Raw genomic sequence first — 16,840 nt, forward strand, 5'->3', positions numbered from 1 at the left:
CTTGTCTGATCGACCTCTTTGCATCCCGTCTCAACACCCAACTTCCCTGGTTCTTCAGTTGGAGACCGGATCCGGAGGCTCTGGCAACGGATGCTTTCCTTCAACCGTGGCCGTCCTCCCTCTGTTATGCGTTTCCCCCGTTCATGATGATCCCCAGGGTTCTGGCTTATGCGACGCGCTTTCGGGCGGAGTTGCTTCTGATTGCTCCTCTTTGGAGGGCTCAACCGTGGTTCCCTGTTCTCCTGGAAATGGCATGCGCGTTGCCATTTCTTCTTCCTCAGAAGCGGAATCTCCTGTTAGATCCGCTTCAGAATCCGCATCCCATGGTTCAGTCAGGCTCTCTCCTTCTCCTGGCATGGCGGATTTCGGGGAACGTTGGACGGTGTCAGGCCTTTCTGCGGACGCTACCAGATTCCTCAGCAACGCCTGGGCCCCGGGTACTCACAAACGTTACAGAAGTTCATGGAAACGTTGGAGTGATTGGTGTGCTCAACGGCAAGTTGATCCGACATCAGCTGATGTCTCTTTAATTGTCAATTTTTTGGCTTCTCTGTCTTCTTCTTCTGGTTTGGCGTACCGCACAGTCAACAATTTCCGTTCCGCAATTTCGGCGGGCCATCTTCCTGTAGATGGGAAACCTGTGGGGGAACATCCTCTTGTGACTAAAGCCCTTAAAGGTATTCGAATGGCTACTCCTCCACGTCCTAAATATGTTTCTTTATGGGACGTTTCGGTTGTCTTACGTTTTTTGGAAGCTTGGCCGATCAATTCTTTGTTATCTCGAAAACAACTTTCGGCCAAACTTACTATGTTGCTGTGTTTGCTTTCCTGCAAACGGATTTCAGATGTCCGCGCGTTAGATCTTGCTGGACGCAGTTTCACACCTGAAGGGGTTAACTTTCGCCTTTCCAGGCGCACTAAAACTAATACTGAGGTCATTTCTTACCCTTCTTTTCCTGCTCGTCCTAACCTTTGTGTTGTCCAATGCCTTAAAGATTATGAGGTGAGTACTTCTCTTCTTCGCTCTGACATGCAAGGTCAATTGTTGATTGCATTGCAAAAGCCCTTCCGCCCCGTTACTCCTGCCACATTGGCTCGTTGGGTACGGTGGCTTATGGGGGAAGCAGGTATTGATGTTTCTGTGTTTGGTGCTCATTCTGCTCGTGGGGCCATGGCCTCTAAGGCTTTTTTGTTGGGTGTCACTTTGTGGGACATTATGAAAGCTGCTGATTGGTCATCAGATTCTGTTTTTAAGACTTTTTACTTCAAGCCTATTGCTACTGTTGCTTCTGTGGTGTTGGATGAGCTTTGAACAAGCATAATCGGAGCCTCCTGTCCTGAAATAGAATTCAAAATTTGCAAACATTCGTGACAAGAATTTTCAATTCTATTAAGGACTAGGAGGCGAGGATTATCCCACCCGTTGTTTATACATTGTATTTACTGACAAATGTTCATGCATTATTCTGTTATAACAGTTTCCTGTTGCCTTGTCTTCTCTCCCACCCTTTTTCAACATGTTCCTGTATTTGCTGGACGTGTATTACGGCTTTGTGTCTCTTTTCAGGATCTGATCCCAAATGACGTGCCTACAGTGCGACGTGGATGCTCCTGTTTTCTTCTTTGAAGATTGTTCCTGGTTTCTACCTTCAGCTGTTGCTGTTTTGGAACTTTGCATCGTTTTCCCTGGTCTGGGGTTTGCTTTTGCATTGACTTTATTGAACTGTTTGCTGTTTCCTGGATTTACTTCTCCCCAAAGAAAGAGGAAGTGGGATTGTCTACATGCCTATTTATAGTACAGACTCTATGGTTGTCACCCAAGTGTTTCTGGGTAATGTGGTTTTTTACATGGCTGCTGGGCATTTCTAAATAGAGACTAGCATAATCCTCGCCTCCTAGTCCTTAATAGAATTGAAAATTCTTGTCACGAATGTTTGCAAATTTTGAATCCTCGCCCCCAAATCCTCCCGATCCACAGAACAAACAGCTGCACGGGAGAGGGACGCCCAATGGAAGCAGTGAACGCTTGTGTCTAGCAGCGCGTGTCCCCGGAACCGGCGTAGGAAGCCGTGAGAGCCGTCAAAGAGTCCTCAGTAATACCGGCAAGAATGCGATTAAAAAACACAGCACTCACAAGCAAAACAAGCCAACAACTCAGCAATACAACGCAATAAGACACAGCATCAAGCCGAATTACAATCAGAGCCTCCGGTCCTGACATAGAATCAACAGCAACTCTGATCAAACTGGGCATTCCATCCCAGAACGTGGAACATTCTCAGCATGAACACTCTTAAAATTAACATCACCACATGGTCTCACCCAGTCTGCGACTATAAAGGCACTGTGAATATGCAAGTTATTATTGGTAAATTGTAGTGCACACATTATAAGGTTCGCTCGAAGTGTCACACATTTGGCAGTATAATGTTACTCACAAGTACACTGAAAGCATGGAACATAAGCAATCTGAAAAATTGGCAGCTAGACATAACTGGAGAGTCAACAGCAAAGTTACTTCAGGTACTGTGTGTAATGTTGCTATCTGGCTGGAATTATACGGGCTTGGCCTCAATTATTTCTATACCTATGGCAGTAAAGGAATGAGGAAAAAACGTGAAATCTGGTATTTTTCCGTTTTGAAATATAACACTAAAATTGCAAACACATTAATAAATCATTTAAACGTATGCGAAGGCTGTCTAGGTTAACTCTACATGATTTAAAAGCAAATTAAGAGATAATTATTTCGTTACAGGATAATACTAAGAATTTTACACAGATTGTTTTCCACCTGCGAGCCATTGGTGCTTCCCACAACAGCAAGTCCTAATCAAATGGCCGGCACTGATTTTATGAGAATTGTGACAAACTTAACAGTGGAGGAACCCACTGTCCAGCTGACTGAATGAAATCCATGGATAAAATGGGACGTGCTTCTCATTGATGTTAGATGTAATTGTCGCTTCTAGTTTGCTGAAACTGCATTGTTCATTTTCCTGCCACTCTGAATGCTAGGTGTTGGTTTACAATATCAATGATACTCAGGAGTGAAGTGGCTGAACACTGAAAAGAAGACTAAAATACAGTTTCTCGTGAGCAGAAATTGTCTAGTGCTTAGAAGACGTGTTTATGAAATATGTTCATACGTGCAAAATGGCACCTTCTAGTGGGTTCTATACCGTTCAAGGTTAACACTCTAGTTCTTTGCTGCTGCTCTAGTGACAAGGCGGTATTTTCATTCGGTAGGCGTGGGCAGTGTTTCATTCTCACTCTCTCATTGGACTCAGGGTAAAAGCACCAACAAATACGAGCTGATTGTGAAATCATAACAGGACACGTCACGTTGGCTTCCAATTGGCCCCCTCTACCGGAAGTTCCACGCGCAGCAGGTGACACAGCAGCTTCAATTTGATGGGGTGACCGGAGCAGGAAATCCGTATCACGGCCAGAAGATGGAGCTAGGTGGAGATCCCCAGCCTCTTCAGCACCGTCCGGTGCTGGAGAAGGAGGGCATCAACTTTCTGCAAGAGACTGGTGAGGATGGGAGAGCACCCAGCTGCCTTTAGGAGACTCTACGAATAGGAGGTAGACTAAAACTAGCGTAGTAAGTAGAGGTTTCCCTTTATCAGGGCTTGAAGTGGGATGAAAAAACTGGGGGTAGTTTCTCATAGGGGCGCTTCCGATGTAATAAAGGGAGTGGCCACAAGCTAAAAATCTGAACTTTAATTTAGCACAGTGTGCTGCACCACTGGTATTTTGCTGCTTCTGTCCATTCATCCAGAAATAGAACACGACAAGTAACATTACACCTACAACATACCAGGACTATTAGCTTTGTCAATGGTTGTAAGTTGCATAAATTAAATAAGCAAAAACTGTGTCTTCGTTGTATAGAATATTGAAAATGCTTCAGTACTCGCACCCGAGGTTGCGCTAAGGCTAGAGCGGCTGACTTTTGAACTGAGAAAGCAAGTTCGAGCCTGACGTCGGCTCAACATCATGTGATTAAAAAAATGAATATGTCCTTGCTAATGTAACCGGTGCTCATGCAAAGCCTCCAAGTTTGCGCTACATAAGTCTGACATATGAGAATCTTCGAAATTACAGCAATCACTTTCACCCTCATGGTAAAAATGGAGAGCCCGATAGGGACTCCTTTCGGCAACTGCTTTTAAGAGCACCGGCAGGACCCGACCCACTTAAAGCCCTGCTCTGTATGAACTTAAACATGAGATGACCGGGTCAGACTTCTCCCTGAAAGGGCACTCAACACGTTTGTGGGGTGGGGGTGGGAGGGAGGCTGAGGCAACTCAGACTGAGTTCCATTTGGCAGCAGCACATGCAAGTTCTGACGAATAAGTGGTTCAAGCTTCAGCGTGAGACTGACTGACTATAGTGCAGGGTTCAGGGAAGAGATTCTTCCAGCAATATGCAGAGTGGAGATGCAGGGGTGCTAAGAAGGGCTGACTGCCTGCACGGAGACTGCAAACGTTCCTGGAGTTAGCTGCACTCGTACAGTTAGAGGGGCTATGCAGCATAAATCCAAAACACACTTCCAGTTGGTGCATTAGCCCACTTAGTTTTCTCATTGAGAGTAGAATTTCTAACCACTTTTTACCCATTGAGTTCCCTAACTGGGATTAAAATCTGGGACATACAGACTAGGTAAGGTTTGCTGCCATTAGTCCATCAACTCCCTGAACTATCTCATACAGATTCCGGCTACTGACCCGCAAATTACACATCACATTAACATAAATTTAATGTTTATCTTCTTTTTTTTTTTCCCCATTGTTTTACTTTTCGAGCAATTTTTCTCTTTCTTGGTAGCGATTTTCCCTTATTCTTTTCCTCATGTTATGTTTCTTTGTTGTATTTGCCATGCTCTGTTCCCTTCATTCTGCATTCTTTATCCTTGATTACAACCTTTGTGCTTTTTATGGTTTCTCCGCTTTATGATTCCATTTCTTGGCTGTTCCGTCGCCCTCTTTTCTAGCTCAGTATCTCTCTAAAGTGTTTTTTGTCGCCAAAGTAGCTTGAGCTCAAAATCAAAGGCCATATTGAGGAAGGTAGCAATGCAGATCTAATATTGGATTGGAATAAAGGGAGAGATGTTGTACAAATGCCAATCTTAAAGCCCCTTGGAGCAGATGGAAGATATATTCAAATCTCTCGCAGTGTTTTGAGTTGAATGAGGCTGTCCACCAGATATTTTTTGCAGGGCCGGCGCTAGGCATGGGCAGTGTGGGCAGCTGCCCAGGGCCTCGCGCTAAGCTAAAACACAGGGGGGCCACCGCATCCGTGTGAAAGGCCACACTTCCACAGTTAGCCGCCCTGCTCCTCTGAGGCCCCCTGCCCCACACTATCATATTACAAAAAGAGGTGCCTTGATCTTGCTGGTGAGGTAGTGGTGGCATTCCAGGGGGTGCAGTGGGGGAAGAGACAAGCATAATGGGAAGGGGCCAGCAATTATGTTAATTCACAGTGCGGGGACGGCGCAGCGCCCCTGTTAAGTACCGGCCATTCTAGGTGACAGAATGCCCCTTTGTTTAGATAAGGAGAGGTGGGTGAGGGGAGGAGGGAGCAGCCAGATCGCATCACTGATACCTATTTTCTTTTTGGATGGAAATGTGCCTGCTCCTTACTGCTCCGAAGCTCAGGGGAGAGGGGCCCCCTTTCCTAGGGGCCCCCTTCCCTGGGTCTCAAAACACTGGAGTACACTGTAAGGTCCAGCTGTGGGTGGCCCCTAACCTGGGCCTCTAAGCGCTGGAGAAGCTGCAAGGCCCAGGTGTGGGGGGCCCCCTTCCCTGGGCCTTTAATCGCTGGAGAAGCTGCAAGGCCCTGATGTGGGGGCCCCCTTCCCTGGGCCTTGTATCCATTTTGTAGTGCTGCTAAGATGCTAAGAGCAGATGAGCCCCAGGCATGTCATGATGGCCTATAGATTTACTTCGAAGTATTTTGCCTGTCTTTAGGTCTCATGTCTAGAGCCTTGGGTCATGCCCCTACTTCTTTAATTTAATATATTTAGTTCCCCATACTTTTTCATTTTAAACACGCCTCCCAGGATGGCAGAAATAGCCAAAGCCTATAGATAAGGCTTGGCTGTTCGGGGCAGGGAGGTCAGACTGTCATTTTCCTTCTTGCCCAGAGAGGACAAGGACAGTGCCCACTTCACTCTGCCGCTGGCAGCTGCCCCCCCCCTTCTTACTCTTACTCTTTTTCTGTCTTGCTCCTCCGCACTTACTGAAAACCGTCACTTCAAGAAATGGGTATCACTGCCTCTTATCTCTTTTCCTTTATTTGTTCTTCCGTGAAATTAATCCAAAAAGAAAAACACTTTTGCTGGAAATTTCGTCTTTTTTAGAACTTTTTCTATTCCAAAGTGCAGTCTCAGGACGGAGAGAAATACGTTTTAAGATGGGAAATATAACCAAATAAAGCAAGACACAGTGGGTTGCAAAGTGGCCTGATTGACTTTATTCAAATCCAAACACATTCGCACCACATTACAGAGTTTACCAGTGAAGCGCTATTTTTGTTTTCTAGTCTTTCTTTGAACAACATTGTTTTCCCCGGTAGAGAAGTGCACCACTCCTGGAGGTACTGAAATACCTGCTTGAAGGGTGGATTGGATAACAAAATGTTCCTTCTGGGACTTGTAGTCACATCCTTAACTTTTCAGGCAAAAGCACTCCCTGATTTCTGAATAATAAGTGCAAAAGTGTTAAGGTAACTAACTATGTTGTTCCTTCTTACATTTCGCATGTGTTTCTTAATCTTGCTTTCCCTTGAGTGTTTGCTTTCTCCAGGATGTTGTAACTTATTTTTTTTCAGCAGCATATTACTCTTGTCTAGTGCATAATTTCAATTGAGTCACAACCAGGTGTTTATAGCGGGGCACAATTGGGTTGTAGCTGAAAGCAGTGCGAGTTTCTCTCAGTGGGGCAGTATGATGTTCAGTGGGGGAGAAGATGTGGCACTATGGCCAGAGCTGCTGAATTTGTAACTCGGGAACCAAGTTCAGCCTTCATGACTTGTCCGCTAGACAACTCTCCTGAGGGAGCACATTCCCATGCTAGACTATCGAAGGCCCTGCAAGACCTTAGAAGCTCTGGTGCCTTAGCACCAGCAGGTGGACCCTAACAGTGGCATGCATGGGTTAACCTTGAAAGTCTGGCAATCATAATCCATACTGAAGTTCACCTCCAGTTTTGCACGGAGGCCTACGAAGCAGCACATCATAGTTCGACTATGACTGTCACTGAGGTCAGAGGACACCTTGTGACTCTGGGCAATAGCTCGCTTAATCTTCCAGACGGCCCCCAGTGCCTTGACACCTTCGGGTAATTGTTCGCGCTTTACAAATACTGGACATTTACATTTACATTTGAGCAGGGAGGCTCTAGGGCGTTGCGACCGGTACAATCGCACCTGGCGCTGACTTCGGGTGGGGTGTCATGTTTGCAGGTATATTATGTTTTTAAAAACACTTAATGCCTCCTCCTGGCCTCCAGCAATTTCCGGCAACAATAAAAATATAATGATAACTCTGGTGATTAATATTCTTCCTAGTCAGAGATAGAGTTTTGTCAAGTGGAATTTTGATTCGTGGAAAGGTAGTACAGACGGTTAATGTGCCTGCTGCAAAGAACACGTACTATGCAGAACACCAAGTGCACATAATATAAATAGGTCAGTGGGTTACTGCTTTTGTCAGAGAGAGCCTTTTGTTTGTTGCAGTTTATAAGTCAAAATCCTAACAAAGAACAGTGAGCTGTTAACTGTCATCTTAGAGTTTGATGCAAACTGCAAGGTATAAATTAGAGCATTATGTTTTTCCCCCAGTCTGTGATTATCCTAATGTTGCAAAATGGGTTCTTTTATGTAGAAATCAATTCTGGTTATTAAGGAGAACCCTCAACCATGGTGTTACATTCTAAATTCATAGTTTGCGTTTCTCCTGACCAATCACTTTTAAACTATACTTCCTACTGGTATGGTTGTCATGTGTTGTCATGCGAGTCCTTTGCCGTACGTAACATTTCCTATAGAGTTATTTACACATGTATGATTCATTGTCTCTGTGTAATGTATGTGATATTAAGTGGGGGAGAGGAGTTGGCCTAACGGCTAGGGCGCTCGACCTCGGGATCTGGGTTCGAGTCTCGGTAACAACGCCAAACATCCTGCGATTCTGGGAAAATCACTTAATCTCCCCGTGCCTAGCAACAATGAATGTGTGTCCTCATGTAACGTAACTGGTGCTATGTAAAGCGCTCTGATACCCGATTCGGTTCGGGTCAAGTTTGCGCTATATAAAACTCTGCAAAAAGAAAAAGTGCTCTGACACTCTACACTGGTATCAGTGGCACTGTAGATCAAATTAAATGCATCTGACAGAGAGTGTGGTTATGGAGACTTGAGAGGCACTGCTAAAGGGTGTTAGTGAGGGAATCTGTAGCGGAGGGCATCATTGGAGGGCACCAACAAACATTGTCGCACAGTGCTTCACTAGCGCTAAAGCCGGCCAGTACCACTTCCTACAGTTTAATACCAAATCAAAAACATTGATTTGAAAACCCCTTGAATCTACACAGCATACCTTTACTTTAAACACACCCAGATACTAGACCTTCCCTAATGAATCAATACCAGGGAGCCACTCAACAAGAATAATCTAGAATGTTGGAGTTACTCTAGCTTCATTGTTTGATTGCAATCTTTCCTTTTATCTGCTTTTTATAAGAAATGTAGATTTGCTCACTTGTTTTCCATACTCTCATCACCTCAAGCCTCCTGAGGAAAAGTAAATAATTCTGTACTCTAAATCCAAAAGCACTGGTTCTTGGTTCTCAGCTGCCCTTTTGTGTTATGGTCGGTGAGTTACATAGCTTTAAAAGTAAAATGAAAAATACATGTATCTGAACTCGAATTAATCTTGCTATATATTCCCTTTTGCAAATTTTTTCCCATTGATGCCATTCAATTTATTTTCCACAATGCTGTGGGATTTTTATCATGCGCTCATCTGGAAACAATCAGTTAACATGGAGTAAAAAATATCCATTATTTTGAGACCTGCACCTAGCTTTTCCATCCAATGTGACAAATGTAATCCATTTTTTACCGTTTTAAAATTTATGGACTTATTGCATTTGTATATTTATCTTTTTGTCCATGTTACTGATATCAACATTGGGTCTCTTCAGTGACGCCAAATAAGATCAATAGTCCTGCTATGTCACTTCTGTGATGTCAATCCTTGTGATGTTACATGCAAATTAGAGGGGCCTCACATCCTCCCTTTCGCCCGGGCCCCAGAAGTCCTAGGACCGGCCCTGATTTTTTGTATGCATTTCTTGTGAGTTGCAAAAGTTATGTAAGTACTGAAACGATCTGCGGCGCTGTCTTGGCGTTTTTGCTGGTCTACAGAGGGGGCTGTGATTCATCTTGTGCCTCCCAAACCCTGCCAATCTAGGGGCGCTTTCTTTCCCCTATCAAAAGCAACACCGCATGGCCATACACTCTGGTGAGACTTCTAGTCCCAGAGTACGCCTGTCTCCCGCCTGCAGTCAGTTGAGAGGTAGGAGTCAGCTGTGCCCTCATTAGCACTGACCAGATCCCGTGGCGCGGGACGCTTTAACTATCTGCAGGGCAGTCTTGCCATTTTTGCTGGTCGACTGAGGGGGTTGTGATTCATCTTGTGCCTCCCAATCTAGGGGCGCTTTCTTTCCCCTATCGAAAGCACCACTGCCTGGACGTACACTCTGGTGGGACTCCACGTCCCAGAGTGCAACGCATGCTCCCGCCTGCCGTCAGCTGAGAGAGAGGAGTCAGCTGTGCCCTCATTAGCGCTGACCAGATCCCGCTGCCCGGGGCAAGGGCGCGCCCATCATTGACAGGAAGAGGCAGGGCATGGCCACCCCTCTTTCGTTCATGGCCTGGTAGTGGTTCTGATGTTCGGACCATTCAGAGCCCCTGGAATAAACTCTAAGTTACTGTTTACGCCCTCTGACCCTTATTGAGATTATTTAAACACTGACAAACTGACCGTCTGGATTTGTTGGATTTATTGACCATAACGCTTCATTACTTCCCTATCATTGTTGTATTCCATATAGTGCCTGTAGTTAAACCACATTTTGAGGTTAAGCGTGGTCTCAGCGTACGTGTTGGAAGGACTAGCAGTCATAAGGGGCCCAGCTGTATAACCTAGGAACATGGGAAAAAGAAAGATACCGGAAGAGAGCAGGAAAGGGGGTGATGCTGGAGGGAATGGATCAAGTCGGTGTAATAGGGGAAAACAGGCCAGGAAGCTTCACAAACACACAAGTAGTAACTGTGAACTAGATCGTATCGATACCCTTATTAGCGAGTGTGAAGGTATTCTAGAGTCTTCGCCTATTACACAACCCATCTGTACTACTACACCCCCCAGTCTAACTCAACCTTCTAATCTTGCTATCCCTGCAATGTTTCGCAAACCTAATAAAAAAAAATGGCCACTAACGATGATGGGGCACGCAAAACTACGGGAGCATCCCATCTAATCATTAGTCCGACTAAGTCCAAGTCTTATTACTGAACATATCGTCCCTACAATTATTTGTACTAACAGATTCCTTTCCTTGATGGATCAAGCTAATGATGATAAGGGAGGGGGTGATAGGACCCAGATTGCACAGACAATACAGACTTTATTTGAGCATAGCAAAGATGTAGTGCTGGGTACCAACATGGAATGTCAGGACATGATACAACAAGTTACCATGTTAAGGCAGGAAGTGGGGTCATTGAGAAGTTTAATAGAGGATCTAACCTCGATGTTTAAGTTACTAACATCTGACCCATCTCAAAGAGGGAGTGCAATGGTAAAGGAAAATTGCCACTTAGTGAGTTCGCAGGGTGCCATTCCTGCCACTCCTGTAACTTCATTGGCTGCAACGGTGACTTCTATTATAGATATTAATGCCATTCCCAGCAGGTAACCATCTCCACCTGGAAAGACTAGGACAAATAGAATAAAGACACCACCACAATGCCTAAGCACTTACCAAACTCTATAGCAAGTAACAATAACAACTCCTACAAGGCAGTATTAATGAGGGACCAGACATCGTTCAGTAGAAATACCCTTTCTCATGCCGAATACCCACAGTTTGGTTCTCAGCCTGGGCATTGAGAACATTATCCATTTAAGTCATCTAGCACCCAATCTTTTTTAATGGTGAATGTACCCAAGCTCCATGCAAGTAAAGGTATAGAGAACGCGGATTCCCCGGCATGTCAGGGGATGTTGAACAGTGATAAGGGAAGATATTGTAAAAGCTCGTAGACGAATCTCACCAAAGCTGTATCGAGCTCATTATGATCAGGGCAGATCTAGCAGAAAATCTATGTGCATTGTAGTGTCGCACCACTCCACCAGGACAGGCATCCATCCATCCATCCATCCAGTTCAGACGTTCTCCCCAGAGTAGTAGGAGTGCCCATTTACCAAGTCAAAGGTTATCTAGTATGCAGGGAAGTTCTACTCTTGAAAGTAATGATTGACTGAGGAAAGTATCACCCCCAAAGCAACAAGAGCACATAATAGATAGTCCCATCCCTAGGGGTAGCTCCCAGAGCCCGAAGCACTCCACTGCAGGGCTAGCTCAATCCTCCAAGACTACTTCTCTCTCATCTATACGGATAGATGGTGCATTGGGGGTGAGTAGCCCACCTCCAATTACACCTAGCTGGCTACTGTCATCAAGTATAATCCCTATTAAGTATTCCTTGTTGTCCTGGAACATTGCAGGACTGAGCACGAAGATGGGTTCTCCCGAGTGGCATGCTTTCATAGAGGGACATGACATCTGTCTTTTCCAAGAAACTTGGGCAGAGGTTCCTCTCTTCTGTGTAGGGTACTTAATTTTTTGTTATTCCGGTCAATAAAGGCGTAAAAGGGAGGTCATCGGGTGGCTTGACAATTTGGGTGAGTCAGGATTTAGGGTTAACCATGCAGGTGCTTCCAACCCAGAGTCACGATATTCAGGCAGTTAGATAATTTGGGTGAGTCAGGATTTAGGGTTAACCATACAGGTGCTTCCAACCCAGAGTCACGATATTCAGGCAGTTAGATTGGCCTTCTTCACCCACACCTGGAAGTTCCCAATATCTTAGCCGCGGGTGATTTCAACTCGACATTTGAGCCCCTTATAAATGAGGCGGGTTATCAAATAGAAGAGGAAGATACAAAGTGGGCCATTCCAAAGCTGGAGCTTGACCCTATAAAAAAGTGGACTGATGCAGCCATTCAAATTAACGCCGTTTGCATGGAATAGGGATTGCGGGCAGCAAATGGTCGTACACCTTCAGATAGATCGAGACTAACACTTTCAACAATAGGCATAGGGCTAGTAGGATAGATTATGTATTGATTAGTCTGACACAATGACACACCCTTAGAGATATGATGGTTAGAGCTAGGCTAGAAAGTGATCATAACCCCTTGTGTGTAACCTTGGATTTAATAAGGCACAACGCACCTACCCAGCTAGGAAATGAATATCTCACAGGTGATGTTATCCCAACTAACTATATGAGACGCCTTAAATGGGTGAAAATAATTGAGATGCCCGAACTGCTAGACAGAATTGGAAAGGAAATAGATCGCGCTATAAGCGAGTTTGAGGACAGTGTAGCAAATTCATTGGTCCCAGAGCAACTAACTAGCATCCATAACAAATTCTTTGTCCACCTGCGTACTAATTTTTTTAAACAGGGCAGACCTAAAAAGGCAATAAACCAGAAAGTAGGGCACTGGTTTAACAAAGATTGTAGAAAGGCATGTGTAGCTCTTGGGGTATCTGCCAAAGCAGGTGACCCACTAGTAGTTCGAGTAGCTAGGTCTACCTATGGGGGCACCCAGATAAAGGCAAAGAAAATATGGGATGATAAAAGATGGCATGAACTTAGGGAGGCATGCGTTACGAGAAATCCCTAACAGTTTTGGAATGTATACAAATGGGATAGTGGAGGGCAGACCCGACAGCCTCAAAATCATGTGTTCCAGATAGATTGGGTTAACCACTTTAAACCCCAATACGCCTCGAATGTAGATGATGAAGAAGGTGATATTTCTCGATTTGTTTTATCAGGACGAGGCCTTTAGTAAGGTTGGGTGAAAGTAGCACTTAATTCTATATTGGCCAGCCAGGCACGTGGCCCAGACGGTATCCCTGGGGATGTATTCCTCTGACAAGGAAAGATGGTGCCGGTACATTCTATTGCTGACTAATGCCATTGCCCAGGGTGTGCCAGTCCCTGGAAAGGAGCTGAAATTATACTGTTTTTTAAGAAAGGGGACAAATCATGCCCTGGGAACTATATGCCCATCAGCTTAATAGACTCTTTGCAAAAGGTAAAGGGGAGATTAGTGCTCAATAAAATCCAAGAATGGATTGATGATTCTAGTATTTTATCCCCATTGCAAGCAGGGTTTCGGGATTTTACTAGCACCATTGATCATATGTTTTTGGTTAATCTTGCTTTATTGGAAAACGGTGACCTTGGGCAAGGGCAGCTTGTATGCTGCTTTTGTTGACCTCAAGTCGGCGTTTAATCTAGTACCACGAGCCAAACTATGGGGGACACTACAAGAAATGGGGATGCCACCCAAACTACTGACACTTATCTTCAGATTGCATGAGGACAATAATGCTAATATTTGGTGGGGTACGCAGGGTGAAGTCACTGATTCTTTCCCTGTAGAAGGAGGTGTGCGCCAAGGATGTGTGATGGCACCAACACTATTTTCTTTATACATAGAGGTCCCTGATTCTTTCCCTGTAGAAGGTGTGCGCCAAGGATGTGTGATGGCACCAACACTATTTTCTTTATACATCAATGGAATAGTGAATTGTATGAAAGCTATCCCTACGGATGGCCCGATACTAGCAGATGAAAAAATTCCAATACTTATGTTCGCAGACAACACATTGATCCTTTCCAAGACTCCAAGCGGTCTCCAGATAGCTCTGCTTGAAGCAAGGCTTGGAGGTTAATGTGTAGAAAACGAAACTAATGGCCTTTAACCGGCATAGGGCTTCTAAGGGGTATCCAAATGAACAATCTGCTGCTAGTGCAAGTTAAGGAGTTTACATACTTGGGGGTTAACATTCTTGAAGATTTGAAATGGAATCATCAGATTGACTTGGCATCCCTAAAACACAGGCAGCTGTCAGGGGTTTTGCACACGGAATACAATACCTCATTCTCAAATCCAATTAGCCGGGTACTTGAGATTTACAATCTGAAGGTTATTAGTTCTGCCCTATATGGTTCAGAACTATGGGGGTGTGAGAACTTATCTAACCTTACACTATCAGAAAATAGGTTCTTAAGGAAATTCACCAGTCTACCACAGAGCACCACAACTTATCCACTATTGTATGACCTTGGGAGGAGACCAATCGCAGATGTAGCTAAATTGCATCCCCTTTTGTCCTGGCAGAGACTCTGGACTACTCCAGAGCTTGCAGTATATGCAGCTGGTTTCCAACACCTAATCAGGGAAGACACCTCCGACCGAATAAAATGGTTATGGGAGGTCAGAGATACTCTATCAAGTATTGGAATTAATTCATTGTGGGAGGACCCCATACATTCCACTTTTCCCTAAAAAAAGATCATGAAAGATAAGTATTGGGAATGGGTACAGTATAATATACTGAGAAATAGTGAGTCATCCTCGCTAACTGTTTTTTTCCTGGAAAGCAAATTAATCCCTAGACTGGAATTATATTGGGATGTAATCACTAAACCGCATGACCAGAAATTATACTTCCAGTTTAGGGTAGGTACACTGCCAGTAGGAGTATTTACTACCAGATGGGATAAACCCAGTGATGTGTTGTGCCCGGTATGTCAGTCTAGTAAAGAATCATTGGCCCACCTACTGTATGTCTGTGTTTGATATGATGTTCCACGTCGTGTCTGGTTGACACCAATCTGCAAGCTTTTAGGAACAAGAAGGTGGTCTAGGGAAGCAGAAAGAATTCTAAGAACTGACACTGCAACACCGATTGTCATAGCGATGGCAACATATTTGGGGTGGTCATGGGCAATAAGATCAAGGTGCTTCCGTACAGTACAAGCTTAAAAGAGGCAGTGTTTAAATGTATCCAAAATAGTATTGTAGTAGACATTAGGTTGAATCAAGTGTCTGTCCTGTCTGCGCCATACAGAGCAAAGATTCAGCTCAGCTACAGTAGCCCACATTGTTTAGTAGTAGGGAGGTGGCCCTGTAGCACAGGGAGTAGTGAGGTAGATAACAATTTGCATGACTAAAAATAAAAAATAAAAAAACGCATGATCCCTGTTGTGATAAGTAAGAGTGAGGCAGAAAGGCAGGTGGAGGAGAGGCAAGACCACAGAGGACATCTGCAAACTCCCTCAGCCCAAGTCGGAAACCTCAGAAAACATTTCAAGGGGGAGTATTTTATTTCTTAACTTTGTTAATGATAAAAAGGGGAAATTTATTTTCTTACAAGAGCATTCTAAGGCAAGTTAATATATATGTTTACATTTTAAAATAATATTTTTACTCTATAGATCGGGCAGTAATAAAAGTAGAACACTTTGTTGTAACAAGGAGATGCTAACGCCATTGAAAGGGCCATTAATGGAGAGCAGTGCAGGTAATAGTATCGGGCAGAGTCTTGGTACTTATTATTATTCCTGATCTTAAAAAGGACAAGCATTGGCAAAAGCAATAGGGCTCGCTTTCGTGACCTATTGGCTTTGCATTGTTTTTTGCTGATGCTCTGCAGCATCGCTAAAAAGCAAAATGCTTTGTGGCGACATACGTTATTTTGCAACTGACTACCATGTCATTGAGTAGCCACATGAATAATGATGTGGGTGTGCCAACTGATTGACGTGGGCACCATTTTCTTTATTTATTTATTTACTGCTGCAGCTTGGTGGATACCACTTTGAGAGATAAGTAAAAAAATAATTTTACATGTGCGAAGGCATTTTCTTAGTCAGTGAAGTAGTCTGGCAGCAATTGGCAGATGCTGGGCCGTTGTATTAAAACGTTTTATTTTTAATGACCGTAAGGGTCGAGGAGTCACGAAGGAGTGAGTAGAAATGAAGCAACATATAAAATTAAAACAACAAAAAAACAAGGTGGTGTAAGCAATGGACAGGGTTGGGGTTGAGGACGAAGCAACCCTAAATGTGTGTGGTGAGTGGGTATTGAGCAAAAAGTAGCACATGATGGAGAGGGCAAGTGGAGGAGGTGGGATCAACACAGAGCGCTGGGCGATGTTGGTGTGAACATTTTTTGGGATGGGGGAGCAACCCTGAAAACACCTGCAGTCTCATGGAGAGCATAAAGAAAAGAAAAATTCTCCTAATTGTGAGCAGTGGAAGGATAACAGCCTACCATTTAAGAGGAGGTAAAGCGGTTATGCTCCAGGGGACACACAAACAGAAAAAGAAGGAAAGCCAATAAGAAGCAAGAAAACAAGTGAAAATTATACCAAACAAGGTGTGGCTTCCAAGCCCCAGGTAATTTATGGTATGGTCCACAAGTGGTCTTTCACAACCGGCCAGTTAAAAGCTGTCTGGTATGCAAGATCTAAAAAAGAATGAGTTGGTAGACAAGGAGCCCTTCCTGCTCTTGCACTCAGTAGAAGTCAGGAAGAAAATAAATCCTTGCATAATGAAAGAAAAGACCGTTCAGCAGAATGACGGATACTCCATTTAGAACAGGAAAGAGTAATTCGAAACATGTGCTTGTTGCCTATAGTATTCTAAAACCTAAAGTTGTAATCGCTTTTTCCTT

At 44.2% G+C, this 16,840-nt stretch overlaps 1 protein-coding gene across 2 annotated transcripts in view; it reads left to right on the forward strand.

Annotated features, from left to right (window-relative positions):
- Positions 1-3,333: 3,333 nt before the first annotated feature.
- SELENOS (selenoprotein S) overlaps positions 3,334-16,840 on the forward strand; it is a 145,530-nt gene continuing 132,023 nt past the window's right edge. The window contains exon 1 of one of the 2 annotated variants that reach the window (XM_078683099.1): positions 3,334-3,537. In XM_078683099.1, coding sequence (XP_078539225.1) covers positions 3,456-3,537 — 82 coding nt within the window. In that variant the 5' untranslated portion in view covers positions 3,334-3,455. Of the gene's footprint in view, positions 3,608-16,840 lie in introns of both variants that reach the window. The other variant, XM_078683100.1, reaches the window with a different exon arrangement.

This window comes from Lissotriton helveticus, chromosome 3_1, assembly GCF_964261635.1.
Source record: "Lissotriton helveticus chromosome 3_1, aLisHel1.1, whole genome shotgun sequence".
Classification (NCBI taxonomy): domain Eukaryota; kingdom Metazoa; phylum Chordata; class Amphibia; order Caudata; family Salamandridae; genus Lissotriton; species Lissotriton helveticus.